Source organism: Rutilus rutilus (assembly GCF_951802725.1).
Source record: "Rutilus rutilus genome assembly, chromosome: 18".
Classification (NCBI taxonomy): domain Eukaryota; kingdom Metazoa; phylum Chordata; class Actinopteri; order Cypriniformes; family Leuciscidae; genus Rutilus; species Rutilus rutilus.
Genome location: NC_140231.1, coordinates 5,233,354 through 5,256,345, shown reverse-complemented (window position 1 = coordinate 5,256,345; position 22,992 = coordinate 5,233,354). Strand labels below are relative to the sequence as shown.

The window sequence follows — 22,992 nt, the reverse complement described above, 5'->3', positions numbered from 1 at the left end:
AATGACGTCCAGTTCCAGGAATGCACTAATATTTTGTTGGTAGTGCCAGTTTGCAACAATTATTAGTTAACACTAAGTTGTCAACACTTCGGAAAAACGTTAATTCGTCGTTACACTACATCCTTATGCATCGCTTTCTGCCAGGACTTTTACGTGCTTTTCCCTAATCAGTGAAGTGAAGTCGACGTCCGGGTTAGCGGTAGCATTAGCCTTCAGGCAAGTGTTATTTAAATAAACTCCTGATGTACTTACAACCTTTCCAATGCCTTGTTTTATGAGTACAGAACCTATTTGTACTACTGTAGAAGTTTGGTACCACTCTGGGGATTATTAGTGGGGTAATTTACGAGATACATCATAGGATCCATTAGCGCCTGCACTAAGCCATTTCGGCTGATATCTCTAAATAAGCTCACCTTTAATAATGTTCGACCAAGGGAAAAAAGGCTTATGGAAAAAAGGTCTTCAACTGAGTCTTTGGTCAATATACCTGAACCTGCTGGTTTATAGCATCTGTCTATATTTTGTAAGGAGATGGAGGACGTTGTAATCCAAACATCCTAATGAAGAATGTAACCTTGGTACACAGGCACCAGGATTCTGGGATCCTGTAGATTTGGTTCAATAAGACTCCCTTGTCCCCTGGCCTTGTCCTGCTGCCTCTGCAACTGCAACTGCAACAATCGCCTACAAACACAGCCAGGCCACTTTCCACTCCATATGTGTGAGCAGCCCATCTGTCACAATTTCCTCAGGGGTTCTGAGATTCTCAGTTTCATCTACTCTTGCCGCATAACAGCGGTTCCCACAAAGCAGTGATGCCAGTCAATAAATAAATCAATGCATCCCTGAGCTTGAGATGTCGGAGGACTCATTTTCCCCAGAGTAACTCTGTTATGAGATGTGAACCAAGGCTAACCACAGAGAGCATTAAAAAAGAAATCCAGATTTTAGTTTTATTAGATAAATAATACCTTAGACATCTGCTTTCAAAATTACCTCATCTCCAGCCTAGTGAACAGCAGAGACATTTTGAGAAAAAATAATAATAATAACAGTTGTGGGATTAGTCATCTTAAGCTTCATCTGTTCCTAAGCGTTTGCTACAGACACACAGCGGTGAAACAGGGTGAGGAGAGGCTTGGGAAAATCACAGTGACGCATTAGATGTCAAGGGAACAGAAAAGACTAGGGTGTTTATTCAATATCTGTGAAGAGTCAATGCCAGTCTGTTTCCTCGGACGTAAATACAGCCTCGCTCGGTTCACTGCCTGAGACAGCAGCTCAAGGAATCATAGGCACGTAAAAATGTTGATGCGTGATGCCAATGTTGTCCAGCAGTTAGACAGCATAAGATATTTTGTTTTGGAAATTTCAAGACAGAATTGCATGTCCTTTCCAGAGAAGGCAATCCCAGAATGTAGGGCAAAAACTAAATCCAAGATGGTAAAGCAAGGCAAGTTTATTTATATAGCACTATGGTAATTCAAAGTGCTTTACACAGAAAGGAAATGAAAATAATCACAAAATCAAAGCAAGGAAAATTAAAACAGTTATAAAAGGAATTAAAAGAGTAAAGAGTTAAATGTCAGTTACAAATAACCACAATTTAATTCTGAGAAGCATCAATAAAACTGATCTGTGTAATTAAATATTGATTATTGCAAGCAATATTTTTAGTTTAGTATCGCGACATGCTAACAGCAAACTCTATTGGTATTGAGTTAAGGTTTCGGTTTATGTAGAATGTCTGTAATCCATGAGGTAACGTTGGTGTTGTACAGACAATTCACACAGAACATGTTTTGGCATCCGCTACTTTATAACAGTATCCTTATAACATTATCCTATGTAAACATACTTTATGGATGGAAATGTGTTTTTGACCGATGCGATGCATCTTGCATGAACGCCATGTTTTCAGGACGCCATGTGAAGTTAAAAGAAGTTTTGATGTAGCGCACCTCATCCCTTTCAAAACAGTGGACCAATCAGAGGCAAGGGGGTGTGTTTACCAATTAATTACTGATTATTTTAATAGTTGCAAAACATTCTCATGATTAATTCATTATTATATATTGATAATTTTCGAATAAAGGTCAGCACTATTTGACATTAAATGGAAAGTTCATATTATGCGATTAATTGATAATCTGACATATTTACCCATTTTAGAAAACAGCATCTGCTAAATCCAGTATCGGTTGTCCTCTGGTGTTTCCTGCAGAAACTTAGCCTGGAAATCCAGACCCAAATCTGAAAGATTAATGGTCTGGCATCGACTAATGAAAATCGGCCAGCTCGAGGGGCGGCACCAAGCATGCATTTGAAAATCTCACTGCACGCAATTGGATAACACTACGACCAATCACAACAAGCCCCATACGCTTAGCTACCAGCAGAGCTAACTGGTAGATTAGACTCTTGCCGTATCCGGTCGGCAAAACAGCAAAAACTCCCTTCTTGCTAAGGAACGATTCGAGCGCCGTCTTCTGTTCCTCTTTTAGATAAAAAGCCAAGTCTAACTCGTTCATTGTAGCGGCCAAACAACTGGTGTTCATCCATAGCCATCTTGCTATGTTTACTAATGACTTCGACGTCACAGCGCTGTCGTCATCTGTTTAGCTCGCCTCTGGCCCGCCTATATCAGATAACCCGATGTGATTGGTGCAGCTCGGAGACAAGGCCATATTTAATGAGCATCATTACTCGACACCAGAGTAAACTCTCGCGAGAACTCTGGATTTCCAGGGTAGCAGAAACTGTGTGTTTCAGCATTTTCTTTAAGATGCAATAAATCCTACACATATTAAAACATAGGCTTTGGACTGCTAATTTTTCAATCTGAATATGGCCTAATTACCATGAACATTCCATATTCATAATAAATGTTTTGAATCAGCCAAAACCAACCAACTATTAACACAGAAATGCTGTTTGGTAGTGTGGCTCTCAACACAAATAGAAATCCCTTTCCATTTCACAAAAAGTGAGAAGGAGAAGTGACACGAAAGAAATGAAAGAGTTCTCCTCAGGGATAGGACAGACATGTCAAGTTCAGCTCCAATTACTGTCTTAATATGAGTCAATTAGGATGGGTGTGTTTGGAGATACCTGAACTGAAAAAAAAAAAAAAGAACTAAAAGACAAAACTATTCATCAGAGAATCCTTCAAAATGTTTAAGCCCAAAAGAAAAGAGAGCTGCTAAAAACATGTAACCCAGAGCCTTCTGAACTCGTCTTTTATCGCAGAGTTCTAAAGACATTTCACGTTTTAACAGCTCTAAGAAACAAGAAAATGCATCGTATGGGACAAACATCTCATAGTATTTGTTCTTTCACAGTATTAACATTTGGCTACCTGCTCTCTTTTTTTTAATCAGAGTTATATTAAAAAACATCCTGGCTCTTCCAAGCTTTATAAATGGAGTGAATAGTACGATTTTGAAGCCAAAAACGCGCATCCATCCATCATAAAAGTAATCCATACGACTCCAGGGGTTAATAAAGGCCTTCTGAAGTGAAGCCATGTGTTTCTGTAAGAAAAATATCCATATTTACAACTTCATAAACTATAATCACTGGGTGAGTCTAGTACCGGCGGAAGAGTGACCTCAAAATCTCAGGTACCATTCACTCCCATTATAAAGCTGGGAAGAGCCAGGGATATATATATATATATATATTTTTTAATATAACTCTGATTGTGTTTGGCTGAAAAAAGAAAGTCTCATATACACCTATGATGGCTTGAGGGAGATCATTTTCATTTTTGGGTGAACTAACCCTTTAAGATATTAATTAAGCATGTTTAATGCAATAATTGTTAACACATTTACCCAATATGATATTATTATCATGTATGTTTTAAATGTGATTTTTTTTTTTTTTTTTTTTTTTTGACAGCCCTATTTCTTTTACAGCAAGACAAAAAAAAAAAAAAAAATGGTACACAAAACTGATGGTTTGGTGCGTATCTTGGTTTTGAAGTCACAGTTCGATATGTTTTTGATAGAGCGGAGAGGGGGAAACACGACATAAAATTCTTTATTTTTTTCTTTATTTTTAATAACAATAAAAAGCAAATTAATTAGTAAAAAAATCATTTAGGAGAAGCTTTTATCCAAATATGGTATTACCAATAGAAGCATTCAAACCAACAATAGATCAGCAATATGCAAGTGCTGTGACCAGTACCAGTTAGTAGCACAATCATAATATTTTGGGTGCCCTGTGTATCAAAAAGTAAAAAAAATAAAAAAAGCTCTAGTCTAGACTTTTTATTTCTCTCAAATGAAAAGTTGTACCTGTCAGTAATCCTGCAGTGTTAATCTGACTTCCTCTCAAATGTACAGTATTCACCTAGCGATGTGCAAACCGCTTCTCAGATCCACCGCAGAGCTAGAAGGCTTCTGTGGGGGGTAATCAACAATACAGCAGAATAACAAGCCTGCCTCTCCAGGGCCGTGTCTCTCACACCAGTGAGCCTGTGGGCATTCTGGCCATTAGCCCTGCTAACAGACCGAGAGAGAGAGAGAGAGAGAGAGAGAGAGAGAGAGAGAGAGAGAGAGAGAGAGAGAGAGAGAGAGCAGGGCAGGAGGGAGAACTGCTCCATGAAACTAATTGCTCCCCATGCACCCCATAGGTGCACAGGTAAGAGACTTCTGCTCAAGAGAGGCAACAGTGTCGTAGAATAACCTGAACTCATTTTGCTGTGTAGTCAGATACAGTGAAGTGCGTGTTTTGCCACTTTGCAGGGATTTTTTTTTTTTTACCAGCATTGGCACATTTTTCTGACATGTCCTGTAAAGTTGTATCAAAACGGGAAAAAACAAAAGCTCTCAAAATGTATGATGTCATTTGGCTTTGAAAGAATATGTCATACTGAAACACATCGAACCATCCAGGAAATTCCGATTGTTATTATATTATTTAATTATTTTCAATGTTTTACTGTAATACAACGATTTTATTTGCAGACATTGGATAAACATGATGTGTAAATACTTTGCAACTACTTTAAATGATATACTAATACTATTTGTATATGAATGTTTTGAAAAAAAAAAAAATTTTGTTAAAATGTTTTATCACAAATTTCTTTTGATTTTAAAAGTGAAATATGACATGCCCTTGACTGTTAAGAATCACTGCACTCAATCCGTAAAAATACCAATGCTTTCAAATAGAAAAAAGATCTGCACTTGCTTTTCTTCCTTTATAAATTATTTAAAAATTATATATATTTTAAAATGATTATGCAAGGTTTAGAAGTAATGATGTCTGGTATTAAAATGCATATTTTATCTGGGTATAGCCTGAATTCCATCAGGACACTACATATAGAAAATGTGTGACTCAAGAGAAAGAGATTTGCATTGTGGATTAGACACAATCCAGATTCATTTCTATTGGGCAGGGAACCTGGCCACCCTTAGCCTCACCCCTAACACCAGGCACTTTATGGGCCAAAGAAACACATTTTTCCTACAGCTCATATGCACAATTCATCAGTGACTGTCAAAAATCAGTGACCAGATACACAAAAATCTCTTTTTAAAGTTGCAGTAAGCGATTTCTGAGAAACGCTGTTGATGTTTGAAATCACCAAAACAAACACGTTCCTACCCAAAAAAGACCACACCCCTATCTTGATAGCTCCGCCCCCAACTTCACAAATTGCTCTCAAACAAAAATCCATCAGCATGCCAATAAATATGGTCAATGAAATCAGGACAGACAATCTAGGTGTATCAAATATGTTTGTGGTGTACTGTAGACGTTACCTAATAGCGTGATAAAAGAAAAGCCTTCAAACATGTGATCTTCCACGATGTTGAGATATTAGGCCGAGCGTGTAAACGTGCTAGCTGTCTACGTCAATATTTCTATCTACAAAGCTAGACAAAAGAGATGAATGATTCTCTAGCAGCGGTGGAAGGTGAGATTAATCAGGGTTCAAACAAAAAGCCATCTGGTGTCATAAATCATCTCTGTCGCTGTGAACAGAGAACAGGACGTCCCGCTGCAGATCAAATACACTGTCGCATTTAACGTGACAAATGACTCCAGGCTATTGCCTAAGCTTTTCATTCACCTCTAATGACGTCTCTGACTTGACAGAATACGACAACTGCAGCTGAGATACAAAACTGTGATGTAATACTGACCAGTTTATGACAGTGAATTATGGGCAAAGTGAAAAAAAGCTTGCAATTTTGTTAGGAAAGTACAGAACACTGCAAAATGATTTTTCGAAGTTGTAAATAGAGATTATTGGAGTATGTTTAATGAGAAAATACTATTTCAGCTTTTCTCCTTCAAAAAAACTCTCTTTTAATTGAATGTGTCACTTGATGTTTCTTTAATCAATGCAGATTTTGATCTACAAGAAGTCTTAAATGGATAGTTGACCTACAAAATATCTGCATAACACAAAATAAAATATTTGAATAATCTTTCAGCAGCTTGAAACGTTTTGACCCGACTGACTAATACAGACAAAAACAGCTGAAAGATTTTTCAAATGTCTTCTTTTGTGCTCCTCAGAAGAAAGACGATCGGAACGACATGAAGGCGAGAAAATGACGACAGAATCTCGACTCTATGTAACATTGTACATATTTCTGGTTGGTAGTGGAGAGAACATGTAAAAACCTGGGGCTGAGTGTTTTCCAGCTTGTCTTTGGAGAATATAATCACCATCACTCAACACGATCAATCGCTCTGACAGTGACCGCCCCCCTACATTACCCGGGGTCACCGCTTGACAACATATGCTTTTGCCCAAGCAAACGATTTGTCAAATCCAATGAATGGCCATCATCTGTAGGGGGATGCTAGGAGCAATTCAGCATAGCATGTTCTCCTGACTTCAGGGTGGGAGACAATCGTCTTTGTTTCCTGGCACTCCCACATGATTGGGTACTTTATTTTGTCATCGAGCGAACGCCCAGTGACAATTTACTGCATGACTAGGGAGAATGTATTGGCAGTGTTATACAAAAATGGATTGTGTGCCCTCAAATGCATCTCTGTGCACGGCCGTCTCCTTTCTGTCAATGACAGTATGAGTTACGTTGCCCCAACAAAGGCATTTCAGCTTGAACGCTTGCAGACTTTCAAATAAAGATTTGTCCTTTAAAGGGACAGAATACATTTGCTCAATGCTCTTCAAGGGAAGCATTGATTTCAATAAATGTTCCAATAAACATCGCCTTTTACACATGTGTGGTAGGCTACATAAATATGGTAATCAACAGGCCTCACACTAACCAAACGTAATACAAAATACCATGGTATTGCCGTTGACTTCTTTAAAAAAAATGTAAATATCATATGAATATGGCAATCAAATGGCCCCACACTAGGGGTGTGACAATATATCATGTCACAATTTATCCCAATACAAAAATGCAACAATATGTATCGTGGATAGTGACAATATATTGTGTATAGTTCACCCAAAATAAAAATTACTTTGAGAAAAAAAAAATCAGTTTTCAGAGTTTTAGTGTCAGGACTACGTTAAACTATAATGTTGATTATAATGTATAATGCTGCAATCTGGGAATATGTGTGGGTGCCAAACAGTAAAATGTGGCCTACATTATTTTAAATGAATCTAGTCAGTGAAAGAGTGCGAGCATATTCGTCTAAAATAATGATGTACTTTCAGCTTCAGAATCATGAATATTTTTATGCTGGTGTCACCATTGTCCCGTACATTGCATGTATATGTTTAAGAAAAATCTGTTATTTATTTATATAAAATAGCCTATTTATATGTATATATTTATATGAAAATATTTCTTATATATACATGCATGTGTGTGTATTTATATCTACAAAATAACTATACACAGTTCACACACATATATTATGTAAAGACAAACTTTTATTTTAGATGCGATTTATCACGATTAATCGTTTCATAGCTCTAATTTGCACTTAGTGTTATTTGTTTTAGTTTTTTTGCATGTCACCATGGTGGTACATGGTAACATTTGGGTTATGTACCATGGCATTCTTTAAAGTATCTTGGAAACATGGAATACCATGTAAATAAATACGGTAATCAATTGGCCAAATCAATTAACAAAATTACCACTGACTTTTGGACATATACCACAGTAATAGCATTGCATTATTTGAAGTTTCTTGGAGTGCCATGCAAATACCATGAATATGAATATGCCAATCAACTGGCCTCACACTAACAAAAAGTAACAAAACATGCTATTGTATTACATATTTTGGTTGTGTGCCATGGCAGTACACTGGTATCCTTTAAAGTAACTTGGAAATACACTGAATATATGGTAGTCAACTGGCCTCACACAAGAACACAGCTGTTGTTAAAACTGCAAAAAAGATGACATACAGCTTTGATTAAAGTGTGTAGTCTGTCTACAGTACACAGTGGAAACTGCACAATTTCAAATACGCCATCTCTATTTCTGGTCTAATAACTTAACTGTGCATTTAAGGTGCTTTTCTTGTCTCTCTCTGTCTGACTAGCTACCTCTGGTGTAGCAGTCCTATTTTACCCTCTTTTTTATTTCTTGTTCTCATTTTCTCTCCAGAGATGTTAAAATGGTAGACTAAACAAGAGCCGAAGGGCCTAGGCAGAGCAGTGTGGGTGTGAGTGGTCCTTCAAGCGAGCACGTCTCCTTCATTCTTATTCTGCTGCTTATTCTCTCCCAGAGATGCCGAGGCTGACGGGGCAGCATTTCAGCTCAATGTCCTCTATTTCTCTCTCTCTCTCTCTCATCCCGTCCCTCATGTCTACTGTCGGCTTGACATCCATTCAGCTATGGGATGTGTGTCTGAACTGAGGATTGTGCAGCTACGTCTAAGGATTAGCTGGGTATCTATTTTGCACTGCGCATTAGAATTTGTGCGTCTTTGTGTGTGCAGACGCTCTCCATTAGCAAGCGTTATTCTTTTCCTGGCAGATTATTAATTGGTTTGCAGCACTGCCTGGAGGATCTGCAGGGGTGTATTCCTGAATTGACAAGTTATCTCTTGTGTACAGATGACAATGTTTTTAAAACGATTCCTTTTCACACGGATCCGCAAAAACGATTAAAAACGGTGTATTCTGCTGCCAGGCCAGTAGTTGGCGATGTGACTTTGTAAAGAAAAACTATGCGTCTATAGACATCACGTATATGCACACGCATGCACATACATTACATTTACATTTATGCATTTGGCAGACGCTTTTATCCAAAGTGACTTACATTGCATTTCAAGGTACACATTTACATTCTTATCAGTTCTTGCTTTCCCTGGGAATTGAACCCATGACCTTGGCGTTGCAAGCGCCAACGCTCTACTGTTTGAGCTAGTTTTCACAAATTCACGTGTTTGTACTTTACATGGAGACGATAACAGTATAGTTTTCAAAAGTTTGCATTTCCAGGCCCCCAGAAAGCCGTTGTCGTGTAAATGAACGGCTAAAACGCATAAAAAGTTTTCCGATTTAATTGAAAACGGTGTTGTGTAAACGGCCCCTCAAAATACGTGTGTGTGCTATTGTCTGTTACATCAATCCTTTAAAAGCTTATTGAGTTCAATTCATCAGCCGACATTATTCTGAAGAAAGAATAGTATAATTTTTAACCTGATCTGAATGCAAAAACATTCGGTCTCTATTCGGTCAATATTAAGTAGACAGATTTTTACTGGTGCATTATTTTTTTTTACTTATGCAAAAGTCTCCGCACTGATAACAACAGTGTTTTGGGTGGACCAATACATTGCAACATGCTAAAAACACACAGAACACCTTAGCAACCACCTTAGCCTATGTGGTTGCTAGTGGGCTGCCAAAAGAGCCCAAAAAAGTATTTAAAAAGACTCCCTCTTTCAATGTAATGAATAGCATTGGTACAATGTATTCAATGTAATTGTATTTTCAGCAGTTTTATCGTCCAATATATTAAAATCAAAAAGTGTTAAATTAAATTCATAGGACTAGGGATTACACTTAGTACTTAGCAAGCACTAGTAACAATTATCACAACCTATTTCCCAAGATTCAATCAAATCCTAATGGATAAAATAAAGTCCGTCCTGCACTATTTCCCACGGAATACTCTTTTTCACAATGTGACACTGATACTGTATAATGTAAAACTAACAGTGCAACAAATCCAACATAAGTTTACAACAATAAAATACATAGTAATGTGTTGGGAAATCAAAGCCAAAATCACTCTTTTCCCCACACTTCATCTGCCAAACCTCCCACCCAAATGAACCAAGAACAAACAGAAATCACAAGACCAACTCCCTGCTTAATTAAGTTGTCTTAATAGTAAAAAAAAAGTTGAACATGATATGTTAATATGTTCCACTTGGCTGCATACGACACCAAGAGACCACAATTCTCTTTTGTTTTGAACATTTAATGAGGGGGAACATTCCTTCTTTACTTGCTAGTGGAGCGACGGCAGGGAATATGATAAAAATCCAACTGGGAGTCTACGCAGCAGAGATCCCCCTGCTGTTAGCTTTCTGTCCTCGCAATGACTCGTTCTAGACAACAACCTCCAGAAGAGTTTCCTACAACAAGCTCATACAAGAAAGCTCCGGGATTTTTCCTTCAGTACCTCACAAAAATAGCGAGCGAGGATCTCAGACAAGAACATCTTGATTGTGTCTGTGGAAACGTTCTGTATACGGTATGTCAAAGTAAATGTTTTCATAGTGCATTGTGATTCCAAGACTGCTGACAGTTTCATTCAGTGTTTTTTTTAACAAAGGAAGTCAGTCTTTATACCAACGTTTGCTGTCGTCTTCATCTGCCTCTCCAACGACCTTCACTGCTACAATAAAACGTGCCTTCACACTCTCCAGTTCTGCATTAAGTTCACACTGCCGACGACTCTCTTTCACCCAACAGCCTCTTAAAGTGCTTCCGGGATTCATTCCAAACAGTTGAAGCAAAGAGTGTTGGAACAAAGACTGCATTTCTTTTTACAGCATTAAAGGGATAGTTCAATATCATTAATTACGTAAGACCTTCGTTCATCTTTGGAAAACGAATTAAGATATTTTTGAATGAAACCTGAGCGATTTCTATCCCTTCACTGACAGCTACACAACTACCACTTTGACGCTTCAAAAAGAGATAAAGAGATCGTAAAACGAATCCATATGAATTGAGCGGTTTAGTCCAAATTTTCTGAAGAGACTCGATCACTTTATGACAAACATTTTGAATGTAGGGTTTTTATACACAAATAACATTGATCAGCGAACATAAACAGAAGCTCAACCGAACCTGCTTAACGCGCGAGAACAAACCTCTTGCTGAAGCTCAAACCTGCTGCGTAACACGAGAATGAACCGTTGAATTCGTTCTCGCACGTCAAATGAACATGCTTGAGCTTCCTTTTCCCTGAGCTTTTCCGTTACTGATGTGTTCGCTGATGAATGTTTAAATGTGAATAAAAGCCTAAATTCAATCTGTTCAGCATATAAAGTGATCGAGTCTCTTCAGAAAATTTGGACTAAACCGCTCAATTCACATGGATTAGTTTTACGATCTTACGAACTTTTTGAAGCGTCAAAGTGGAAGTTGCTTAGCTGTAAATGGAGGGACAGAAATCACTCAGATTTTATCAATAAGATCTTCATTTGTGTTCTGAAGGTGAACGAAAGTCTTACGGGTTTGAAACGACATGATGGTGAGTAATTAATGACAGAATTTTCGTTTTTTGGGGTAACTATCCCTTTAATGACACTTGAAAGAATCGATCTTTAGAACATTAACCATGTTCTACTGAGGGAATATTCTGAACATGCTAACCCTGGATACAGCCCCGCTAGAAAACCATTTTTACTTAGACCAGCATGAATTCCAGTGCTGGTTTTGTACAGGTTCATCAGCATGGTCTTACAGGTGAATCTGGTTTTCAAATGAATCCAAGTGTACAGCAACCAGAACACTTGCTGACCAGCCATGATGCTTTCTTTTTTTCAGCAAATGAATGAAAAAAAAGCCACCTAAGCCAATTTTAACTGACAGAGAACTGACAGAGCATATAACTGTACACTGCTTGGTCAATGTTTTTTTGTCTATGCATTAATGACAAAGAAGCTCAGCTGTACCTTCAGCCTTTCAGAAACTCCATCAGTCACACTGATAGTGAACTCCTCCACCTTCGGCACCTTCAGCTTGGCCTTGTTCTTCTGTTCCGTCTGATACTCAGTTCGTGTCTTCACCACCACCTGCGAAGAGAGGGTGTAACCATCAAAACCACTTAATGCAAACAGTAAATTCCCTCGAGATCAAAGTTTGATAACTGTACCACGAAGCCAGTGCCTTCCAGTCAATAACGCCCATAATCATGTTAGGCCTCCCTCATGATAAAACAACATGCTGGTTCTTAAATCGCTCCTAATCTCTGATCCTACAGACACTCTGAGATAGCAATGACTTCCAATAACCCAGTCGCAATTGGCCTTTCCAAAAATCAAAGCCTATTCCCACAACAGCACTCAATCGTGAGTTAGACTGGGTAGATCACATTGTATCCCAGATGAAAAAAAATAATAATAATAACCTGCTTAAAATCCATTCAGACCATTCAAACTGAAACACAAAAATAAAAATGTTATCTGATTTTAAACCACATATGTGACCCTGGATCACAAAACCAGTCATAAGTCGCACGGGTATATTTGTGGCAATAGCAAAAAATACATTGTATGGGTCAAAATGATAGATTTTTCTTTTATGCCAAAATCATTAGGATATTAAGTAAAGATCATGTTCCATGAAGATATTTTGTACATTTCCTACCGTAAAGATAAAACATTTATTTTTGTGAGTGAATGCAGCACAATCGCGAACATAAATGCACAACTTTAAAGGAGATTTTTTTTTTGCACCCTCAGATTCCAGATTTTCATATATTTGTATCTCGACCAAAATAGTGTCCTATCCCAACAAACCATACATCAATGGAAAGCTTATTTATTTCGGATGTATAAATCTCAATTTAAAAAAAAAAATACCCATGTGACTGGTTTTGTGGTCCAGGGTCACATATATATGACACGAATATGTGTCCTAACTGGGTTGGATTTCAAGTGTTAAAATTTCAAGCGGATTTGACTTGGATGTGCTTTTTTTTTTTTTATTGCTGTTCAGTGAATTCCTCATTCTGTCTTACAATTTAAATTCCAACTAATGAAGGGAGGCAACCCTGTCTGATGTGAGATGACAGATGGAGGAATAACACGTCTCAGCGCTGACCTCCGTTCCTGCCACCTTACTTTCTAGAAACCCTGAAGTTGATGAAGTCTAATGTCCACTGGATGAAGCTCAACCACTTGTCATGAACTCTGCAATTACTGCTTATCTGTCTCCTTCCCAAACCCTCTGACATTTCATTTTCCCCCTGAATAACCATCTTGTCTGCTTCCATTTCTCTCTCCTTCTCCTGATCTATGTGAGGCATTCTGTTATCGCTAGGATTGTTATTCGGTTTTTGCACTGCCCCAGAATGCAACCTCTGCCTCCAGGCAAGGTTGCGCACTGTCTTTTTAGCTGCTGATTCAAGCCATCGATAGTGTTAACACCAGGGACTACTGCGAGCCGAATGGATTGATCCTCTCCAACATGGGTGCTGTACTGGTATGCTGATATGACAACCTTGAATGAAAAATGCTTTGAATAATGATGAGATGCTGATGGCATGCAGCTTGTGATTTATGCATGCAAATATCAGATGATGAATCTGGTGGTCAGATTATAATGGAATGGTTTCGAGATTCTGGATAACAAGAAGACAAAATGTTTCCATACATAAGTCCCCTTGGGAAACAATTTTAAAAGCTGAAAAAATTAAGAGAAGAGAGAAAACAAGCATCTGCAGTGGTCCCACAACTAAATGTGCGGTTTACTTTATACTCGAAACATCCTAAATTAAATATCGGAAAATTAAATCCCTATTTTTTTATCCTCGTTTATGGTGCCCAATAACTGAGGAAAAACTCACTACTGTATTAATTTAATGGATCTACACACCTCATTACAGTAAATAAATATAATTCTTCAAAGAGTGTGTTCTTAACTTGGCTCATTTAAAATAAATAATGCTAAGACAGCTTTCAAATCATTTGCAGTCATTACTGCCTGATTGCTATCTGCAGACCTCTAGAGAAAGATACTGATTTCCCGCAGGGCTGATCCTTGTCTTGCTTTAAGACTTTAATGTCAGCATGAAAAATTAATGATTTTTACATTGTACAAGTTTATGTGACAGAATTGCATCAAGTGCATACAATACAGCAACTTCGCAGGCTAGATTCTCTGCTTACAGTGCTTTTAATTTGCTTTCAACCTTCTGAACAAATTATTCCATGCTTTTTAATCTTACTCTCTCAGAGGTATTATTTTGGTCATTTAAGGACCATTTTGGCTCCATATATATACACACACACATATACAGGAGGCTATGGTTATTGGTTAATGATCTTCTTTTCGAAAGAAATATATATATTATTAGGTGTTGATAAAACACTTTAAAAAATTCGTCAAAATCAGTCATCTTCTGACTGAGGCTAAGGGCCATTATTCTGTTAAAATACCCCTTCTCATTCCTCTTATTTATTGGAAAATTTCATAATTGCAATCTCAATTTTGTTAATTACACATGAGCTATATTGAAATATGATCATTGTCCTACAAAGATCTTTCAGCAACCTTTAGAAATATGGTGGTCTAGAAAAAAAAAATCATGCCGAATGAATTTTTTCATCTAGTAATTAATTTCAATGCCTTACATTCACAACTAACTAATATAACTAACTAATTTATTTACAAGAGAAAAATTCATTTTGCATGACATTTTTGTCCACAGTAATGATCTAGTATACATAAATACACAATTTTCTGCCTGTTTACTAATGCATAGTCTCTCTGAAAGCCACTAGCTTCCAGAAGGAGAAACGGAAAGGCTCACCAGGTGGCCATAGACATGTTAGTAATCCAACACATCCTCTTCACCTCTAAGCCGGCATTAAACAGAGCCTCCATATGACAGCCGAGATAAAAGATAAAATGGCTTTTTCTCTTTGTCATGCGGGCCAATAAACCACCCAAAGGGGTTGGGGGTTGGCATGGGGTGCGATCCTTAAAATATAACAGTCTGTGCTTTTGTGACTGGCTTGTGCACAGGTTTTGGGCAGAGTGACAGGACCCTTCATTCAGCAGGTGCAAAGAATGATCTCGCCATCCTCAGCAGAATCCCAAATGAGGGCCGAAGCACCACTCACAGAAAGTGTCACATCGAGCCCTGATGCACACCGGTTGGCAACACAACCAGAAAAGCAGAGGATTGTACCGGCATGTTTGGAGAAAACAGTGAAAGCTTTAAATATTGAGTAGAAAAACACACACGCAATCAGGATTTTAAATTATAAAATTGTGTTGTACATACTCAAAAGATCAAATTAAACAACAGCGTAATAAAATCAGCACATTGGGTTAATACATCATTATTTGTTCTTGGCACTAACGCCTGTTTGGAAGTCTAAATGACATTTTGCATTAGGTGAAGGATATATTTGTATGACCTGATGAAAGGCTAGGTCTGATGACCTATAATATATAATACCTAAAAAAAAGAAAGAAAATGTCCTTACCTTGTCTGGGGCTTGGTACTGAAGATTAGTAACATCCAAGGGCGTGATGAGGGGGACGTTTTGAAAGCCGTCCTCAACACTAACAGCTTTCGCTCCTTTGTCTTGTAGATTACTCCCCAGTTTAACCATCTTTAAAGGATTATTGCACTTTTCACCAGCCTATAAACGCAGAGGATTTTGAAAACACTTGTGAAATACCAATTTAGAATAGCACTGCCTTGGCTCTAAATCATATATCGACCACCTTTAATAATAAAACCAAAAATCTATACACCTCTGGCACATCAATAAACCGCGCAGAGCTTCAGCACACGTTATATATCAAAGCGTTTGGTAAACACCTCACGCATGTCTGTCTGACGGCAGCCCGCACGCCAATGCTTTAAAACACACAAACCTCGCGCTTGTAAAGAGAAGTAAAGGGTTTAGCATTGATCTTTGAGATTAAAATGGAAAACACAGCACAGTTTAACTATATTGTCTGAAATCCAGGTGCCGAAACATCAGCCACAGCGCAGATAAAGCCTCCGCGCCCCTTTTATGGCTGGTTTACCAGTCACAACAATTTATCTCGCACCCAAACACACACGCGCTCGATGAAAAGATGTTTTATAAACGCGTACTCACCGAAAGCGGTCGACTTTCACGCTTTTTACGGGCTCAAAGACAGTTCAAACACGGGTCGTTGATGAGGGCAGGTGGAGCGTCGAGATGGAGATGCTGTGAGTGTGTGTATGTGTGTGTGAGTGAGTGTGTGTGTGGCGCTGATGCGAGAGATGCAGATACTGACGGCCTCGCGCAGCATCCAAACCCTCGCTTACACTCAAGCCACTAGGGGGGATCTAAAAGAAACCCTACATTTGTCTTGCCCGACCCTTTGAAACCCTGAAGCTCATTGCCTACACACATTAGCTGACTTGTTTGCCATCTAGTGAAAAACTGAGAGAAGTGCATGAAGCATTTTCATTTAGGGTTCAAGTTGGCTAATACATTTTGTTTGTCAAAAAGCACTTAGGCCGAGGACACAAACGGTCTTTATAATAATAACTAAATAGGCTACCCATAAGCATTCGTTCATCTTCAGAACACAAATGAAGATCTTTCTGATGAAATCTGAGAGATTTCTGTCCCTCCGTTGACAGCTACGCAACTACCACTTTGATGCTTCAAAACGTTCACGAAGAGATCGTAAAACGAATCTAAATTGAGCGGTTTAGTCCAAATTTCCTGAAGAGACTCGATCGCTTTATAAGATAAACAAACTGAAAACATTGATCTGCGAACATAAACTCAACCGAAACTGCTTGACGCGCCAGAACAAACCTCCGAAGCTCAAACCTGCTGCGTAACACGAAAATGAACCTCATTAGTTCTCGCACGTCAAGCAAACATGACTGAGCTTGTTTACCACAATTGAAGTGTGTTAAAGTGTTCAAAGCTAAGTTCTAAATTAAATCGTATAAAGCGATCGAGTGTCTTCAGAACATTTGTAATAAATCGCTCAATTCATATGGATTAGTTTTACGATATCTTTATTAACTTTTTTGAAGCATCAAAGTAGCTGTCAATGGAGGGACAAAAATCTCTGAGATTCCATCAAAAATATCTTCATTTGTGTTCCGAAGATGAACGAAAGTCTTACGGGTTTGGAACAACATGAGGGCGAGTAATTAATAACAGAATTTTCATTTTTGGGTGAACTAACACTTTTAAAAAAGAGTTGCTTGGTGGGATTATGAATGAGACTATTAATTGGCACATCTTGTTCATTAATTGTTAACTAAATTAAAATTATTATTATTACCATTTATTTTTTATTTAATTTTATTATTTTTATATTATGATAGAAGACACAAACACTCATTAAACAATTACATGGATGTATTACTTAACAATAATATTTATCGTAATAAATTCAAAGTAATTTAGTTTATTTGCCTACTGTAAATGTAGGTCATTTACTGTTGCCAAGCAAAACTGGCACATTAATACAGAATTTAACTGATGTGCAGACACAGCTGGGCTTTAATCATCCTATCAGATTTTAGAGACAGCACTGTGTTTTGTACCAATAAGAAAAATACCCTTAAGAAAAATGGGCTTTTCACTATACTCCCTTAGTGTATGATTGCAGAATATACACACTATATATATGTACATATATATATATATATATATATATATTTTTTTTATATATTTATATGTGCATGTATGTGTATGTGCGTGTGTGTGTGTGTGTGGGGGGGGGGGGGTTGTTTGTGTTTGTATTGAAGATTGATGGAGCAAAAAATGTGTGTGAAAATAAATCATAAAAGTGGTTCATTTTGTTTAAAACATCTTATAAATATGAGGTGACAAGGTGGGCCTTTTACCCCACAAACACATGGGGTAAAACCAGCATGGGGCATAAAAACACACATTACTGATACAAATACTTTAGCTAAAATAATATGTTTTTAATAAGTTAATACCTGTTCAAAACCACCACTTTAGCAAAGTTTGTATTATTTTCTGTTTATTTAGATAAATAAAATAACTCATTTTTGTTCAATAAATATAATGTCATTAAAATATGTTAATATAAAAATATATTTAAAAAATAGAGACAATTATTTTAAAAAGTAAAGATTCTGAAAGCATTGAAGGAGATCCCACAATAATTTAATATAGATGTACAGCAATAAATTATATTTTATTTCTATGATATTACTAATATCATATTTTTAATTATGATGGTTTCATTATAAATATGGTGATTATCTCCCAACTTAATATAATAACATTTACCATGTCATGTCAACAATGGAAAAGTCTATTAATTATTGTGTCTTTCGCCCTGACAGCAGGAGTGTCGTTTACCCCAATACCATATTTTTACATACTCTTCTGTTATTAAAAAACTTTACTTCAAACTATATTCAATACTTTTAGTGATTCTCATTTGCTACTTAAATCTACAACATTTAAAAAAAACATCAAACATTAGATAAAGTTAGTGCAGAATCAGCTTTGCGCTGCTGTCCGCGATCACGTCAAGGATCAGACAAATTTCCTCGTGCATCTTGAAAAGCGGATGTTTTGGAAAGTTACGGAAAGTTTTTGCGCCATCTAGTGGTTTAGGGGAAAATAAAATCAAAGGAGCCTTTTGCCCCGTTGTCCCCTATGTGCTGTGAAAGCTCACCAATTTAAACTTGAGTTATAAGCATAACAGTATAAACAGTAAAGTGAATAAATAATTTTCTTTTATATTATTTGTGTCTCATTTGCTTCATGATTAGCGCTTATTAAAATCTGAGCACTTCTCGGCTTTGAAGGCCAAAAGGAGCCACTGCCTTTTTAAGATTATGCTACCATATTGATATACAAATAAAAGAGAAAGAAAATATATTTCATTCTTTATCAACAACATGTAGAGCTTTAAACATTAAGTCAGGCTTTTCCAGAGCTGATTAATTAAATCGAAATTAATCAAATCAATTAAATTGAAATAAATAATTTTCAAATAAAAACAATCAAAATGGAACCCTTACTAAAAAGGATTAAAAATAATAATAATTAACTGCAAGTCATGTGACCATTACCCGACTCCAGAGAACTGTGAACATGCAAATGTATTGTTAGATTATTGATTTAATTATTCTTTAACTTATTATCTTAACATCCCAGAGCGTATACTTCAAGTAATTATATAAGGTCAAAAAGTTTAGGATTGACAAAAAGAGTTTGCAAATCAATGTATTTCATGAAAACAAGAAATTATGTGAATTTGTGCATTTGAAAGACAAAAGCCTTCCAAAGACATAGTTCCATCATGCACATGGTAAAATGACTCAATCATTCAATTATTGAGTGATAATTAATAATGTGTTCGTCAGTAGTTGATGGTAGATGATATGTTGAATTGTAAAAAAAAAAAAGAAAAGAAGACTTTTAAGAAGACTTCTTAAAAGGGATTAAAATTGATTTAAAAAAGTGATTTAAAAGTTTTCAGTGATCGGCTCACGACAAGCGGCTGGTCTGTGTGTGCAATTCCAATAAACAGTAGACGTTTTTAGAAAGGAAAAATTAAAAAGATGGAAAAACAAAAATGAGAGAGAATCAATATACAGGGTGGGCCATTTATATGGATACATCGTAATAACATGGGAATGGTTGGTGATATTAAAGTCCTGTTTGTGGCACATTAGTATATGTGAGGGGGCAAACTCCTCAAGATGGGTGGTGACCATCACATATACTAATGTGCCACAAACAGGACTTTAATATCACCAACCATTCCCGTGTTATTACGGTGTATCCATATAAATGGCCCACCCTGTAGTATTGCCATTGTGTGAATAATATCATGTGATCAATTAAAAAGTATAGTCTGATAATGAGTATTTTAGAATGTAATATAATCTAATTACAAGTACTTAATTTTTGGAATCTGATTATGTAATCCAGATTAAATGTAATCTTTACTACTCAGCACTGTCTGCAAGTATATTTGTAGCCTCCTTAATTTAATTATACACCATGTCAATTTCATCTGTAGCCACGAGGGGGTATTGTATAATTTACTATACCTGCCCTTGAACTAATAGTGATACTTTCGGTCATGGCGTGGCACTGAAATGACTCATATTTAGAAATGCTTGAAGGCGGATGGGCTGCAACACACCAACATTCATACATGTGCCTTTGTTATATTACAGCTGAATGAACCACAGTCCACTTGTAAGTATAGCATTTTAATGAAATAAAAGACCACTAATGTGTAGAGTTTCATGACAATGTTACCTAACACACTTAGGTAAAAAAAAAAAAAAATCACTTTGTAATAATTTAAAATGAAAAGTTGTAAATCAAAGAACATTTTAAATCACGTTTAAAGTCCCCCATAGTCAATATTTAAATCTCTTAAAACTCATCTTTGATCAAATGACATATTTAAAAGGTTTTTCCTGTGAAAAAAAAAAAAAACTTCATGCCTTAAAATAGCTTGAATGTTACTCTACTACACCCTTGCCTCATTTAGTATACGCGTTCGATGAATATGCAAATGAGCCCCGCCTCCACTCACTCACAGCGGCTCAGAGATCCACTCGGCCAATTTACTGAGGTAAACCAGAGAATGTCTTATAAAGGGAGAACTTCCACTCTCAGTAAACTTCCGGCTTCTGAACTGGTTGCAGTTCCACTCTGATTCCACATGAGGGCGCTCACAGGACGAGTGCAGAATGAATGGAGGTCTATGGAGCTACACCCCTCAAAATCCACTTTTCTCAGGATGTAATTTTTTGTCTAGTAATTTGAATGTTGTATTCGAAAGGAGATGCAAAGAAATGACACATTGCTGGGTGTTCGATTTTTTAGAGTCACTTATTTGCTTTAAAAAGACTTTTAAAATGTCAATGACATCATACACATCGTACGACCAGAGATACGGCTTTACGGTAATCCTTCAGTCACTTTGGTGCTTTCACGCTCTGCACTTTCTTTTCTCTCGAGGCATCGACAACACAGCGGGCACAGGTAAACACACGTGCTAGAAGAGTTTTTGTTTTGTTGTTTTAAAAGGCCACGCCGAAAATACACACACACACACACACACACACGATGCCATCAAGCAGTATCTCTGGTCGTAATCAGTCCTTCACTGACCAATCAGCGTTCATTAGCAGAATGCTAGCGTGTTATGGGCAACAACATAGATATCATATAAAGGCTAGATGTCTTAAGGCGGAGTCACTTCCGGCATCACCGGCGGCCATCTTACCACAGGGCTCTGTGAATTAAGGTGAGTGAGCAGCACGCACACAAATCCTCTTATCTCGGTGAAATCTGGACGGATTTACAAACGGTTTGGTTTCTTACAAACGTCATTACCGTGGCTATAATTCTTTCATATGGAAGTCCATTTGTATAATTATTCATATGTATGCAGTTTCATAGCTACTACATCTCTGATGTTAATAACAAACCAAACCGTTTGAAAATCGGTAGAAAATTGAGCAAGTTATGGTTATTTAAAAGTACATGCACCATGTTACGAGTGAGTGAGCACCCTGTGGTAAGATGGCCGCCGTGTGCGGACGTCGACCTCCATTGGCCAGCAGTGCGGACGAGACATCTAGCCTTTATATATGATATCTATGGGCAACAACAACTCAACCTGTAAGAAATCGAGAGGACATAAGTACTCGTTCATTCAACTTTCGACCTATAAATCTATCCGATTTTTTTATATATCAACAGAAAAATATACCGGGATAATCTGGCTTCTCTTGAGACTCCACTACTAGTTCGCTGTTAATGATATGCTAAAGCTCGCCGGCACGTTGATCTGATTGGTTACAAGGTAGCGAGAGCGGGGCACAACGTAACACGGGGCTAGTACACACTTGTTTTAAATACTTCCACACGTGCTAGCATGACAAAACTTGGTGTATTTACAGAAAAAATAAATATAGAGAAAAAAATGCGCCAAAATTCTTTTTATTTATTAAACCATAGCTAAAGTAAATTTCTTAAGTTAATTTTTTTGTGTTTATTTAAAATTAGACAAATCTGATATTATTTTAATCACCGATATGTTAATTAACAGTTGATATAGTTCTTTAATGCTTCGCTAACTAGCAAAAGACACTAGCAGGGTTTAAATCCCAGTTGTGCAGGTGGGGCATGTTGTCACACTGCGTTACAATGTGCCCCTATTAGAAATATGCTATTCTGTTCTATACTTTCTATAATTCTATTGAGAGAACATGAGAAAAAGGTGAATAAAGACTGAGAGTCAATGTTCAGAAATTACTAATTATTGATATGTTTTGAACTATGTTGTATAGCTGTGTTTTCCTGTGTTCCTAGTCAAAACTCAAAAATAAGTTTATATTTACTTATTAAAAAATGCCATTATATTATATGAAAAAGTTAATGATTGTATTTTATTGAGAAAATATTTTAGTTTGTCTTGTATGTTTGTTTGATTAGATCAGATAGCATTTTAAGCTGTAGTATGGTCATGTTACAATGTACCCCACCTATGGGGCATGTTGTCACATTTCACTTCCATTCTTTCGGGGTATATCAAGAAAAAAGTATATACTGTATTAATAAAACAAAACCACATAATTGTACTAGACATGTGTGAAATTAAAGCACTCTTTATAAAGTATGCTAAAAGTGTAATTCTTTTTCACAAGGGACTAAAAAGAAAAAAGCAACCTTATTCATAGTGAAACTCCTGCAAATGAGTGTGGCGTTAATGCACATGTTCAACGGATCATCAATCTGTTTATCATCCAAATGACTCCAAATGAGTTCTGTGATTGAAACCTCTCG

The 22,992-nt window shown here is 37.0% G+C and overlaps 1 protein-coding gene across 1 annotated transcript in view; it reads right to left on the bottom strand.

Annotated features, from left to right (window-relative positions):
* nsg2 (neuronal vesicle trafficking associated 2) overlaps window positions 1–16,533 on the bottom strand; it is a 40,667-nt gene extending 24,134 nt beyond the window's left edge. The window contains exons 1-3 of the mRNA XM_084387765.1: window positions 16,294–16,533; window positions 15,667–15,825; window positions 12,124–12,243 (exon numbers count right to left, since the gene is read on the bottom strand). Coding sequence (XP_084243891.1) covers window positions 12,124–12,243; window positions 15,667–15,795 — 249 coding nt within the window. The 5' untranslated portion in view covers window positions 15,796–15,825; window positions 16,294–16,533. The remainder of the gene's footprint in view (window positions 1–12,123; window positions 12,244–15,666; window positions 15,826–16,293) is intronic.
* Window positions 16,534–22,992: the final 6,459 nt, after the last annotated feature.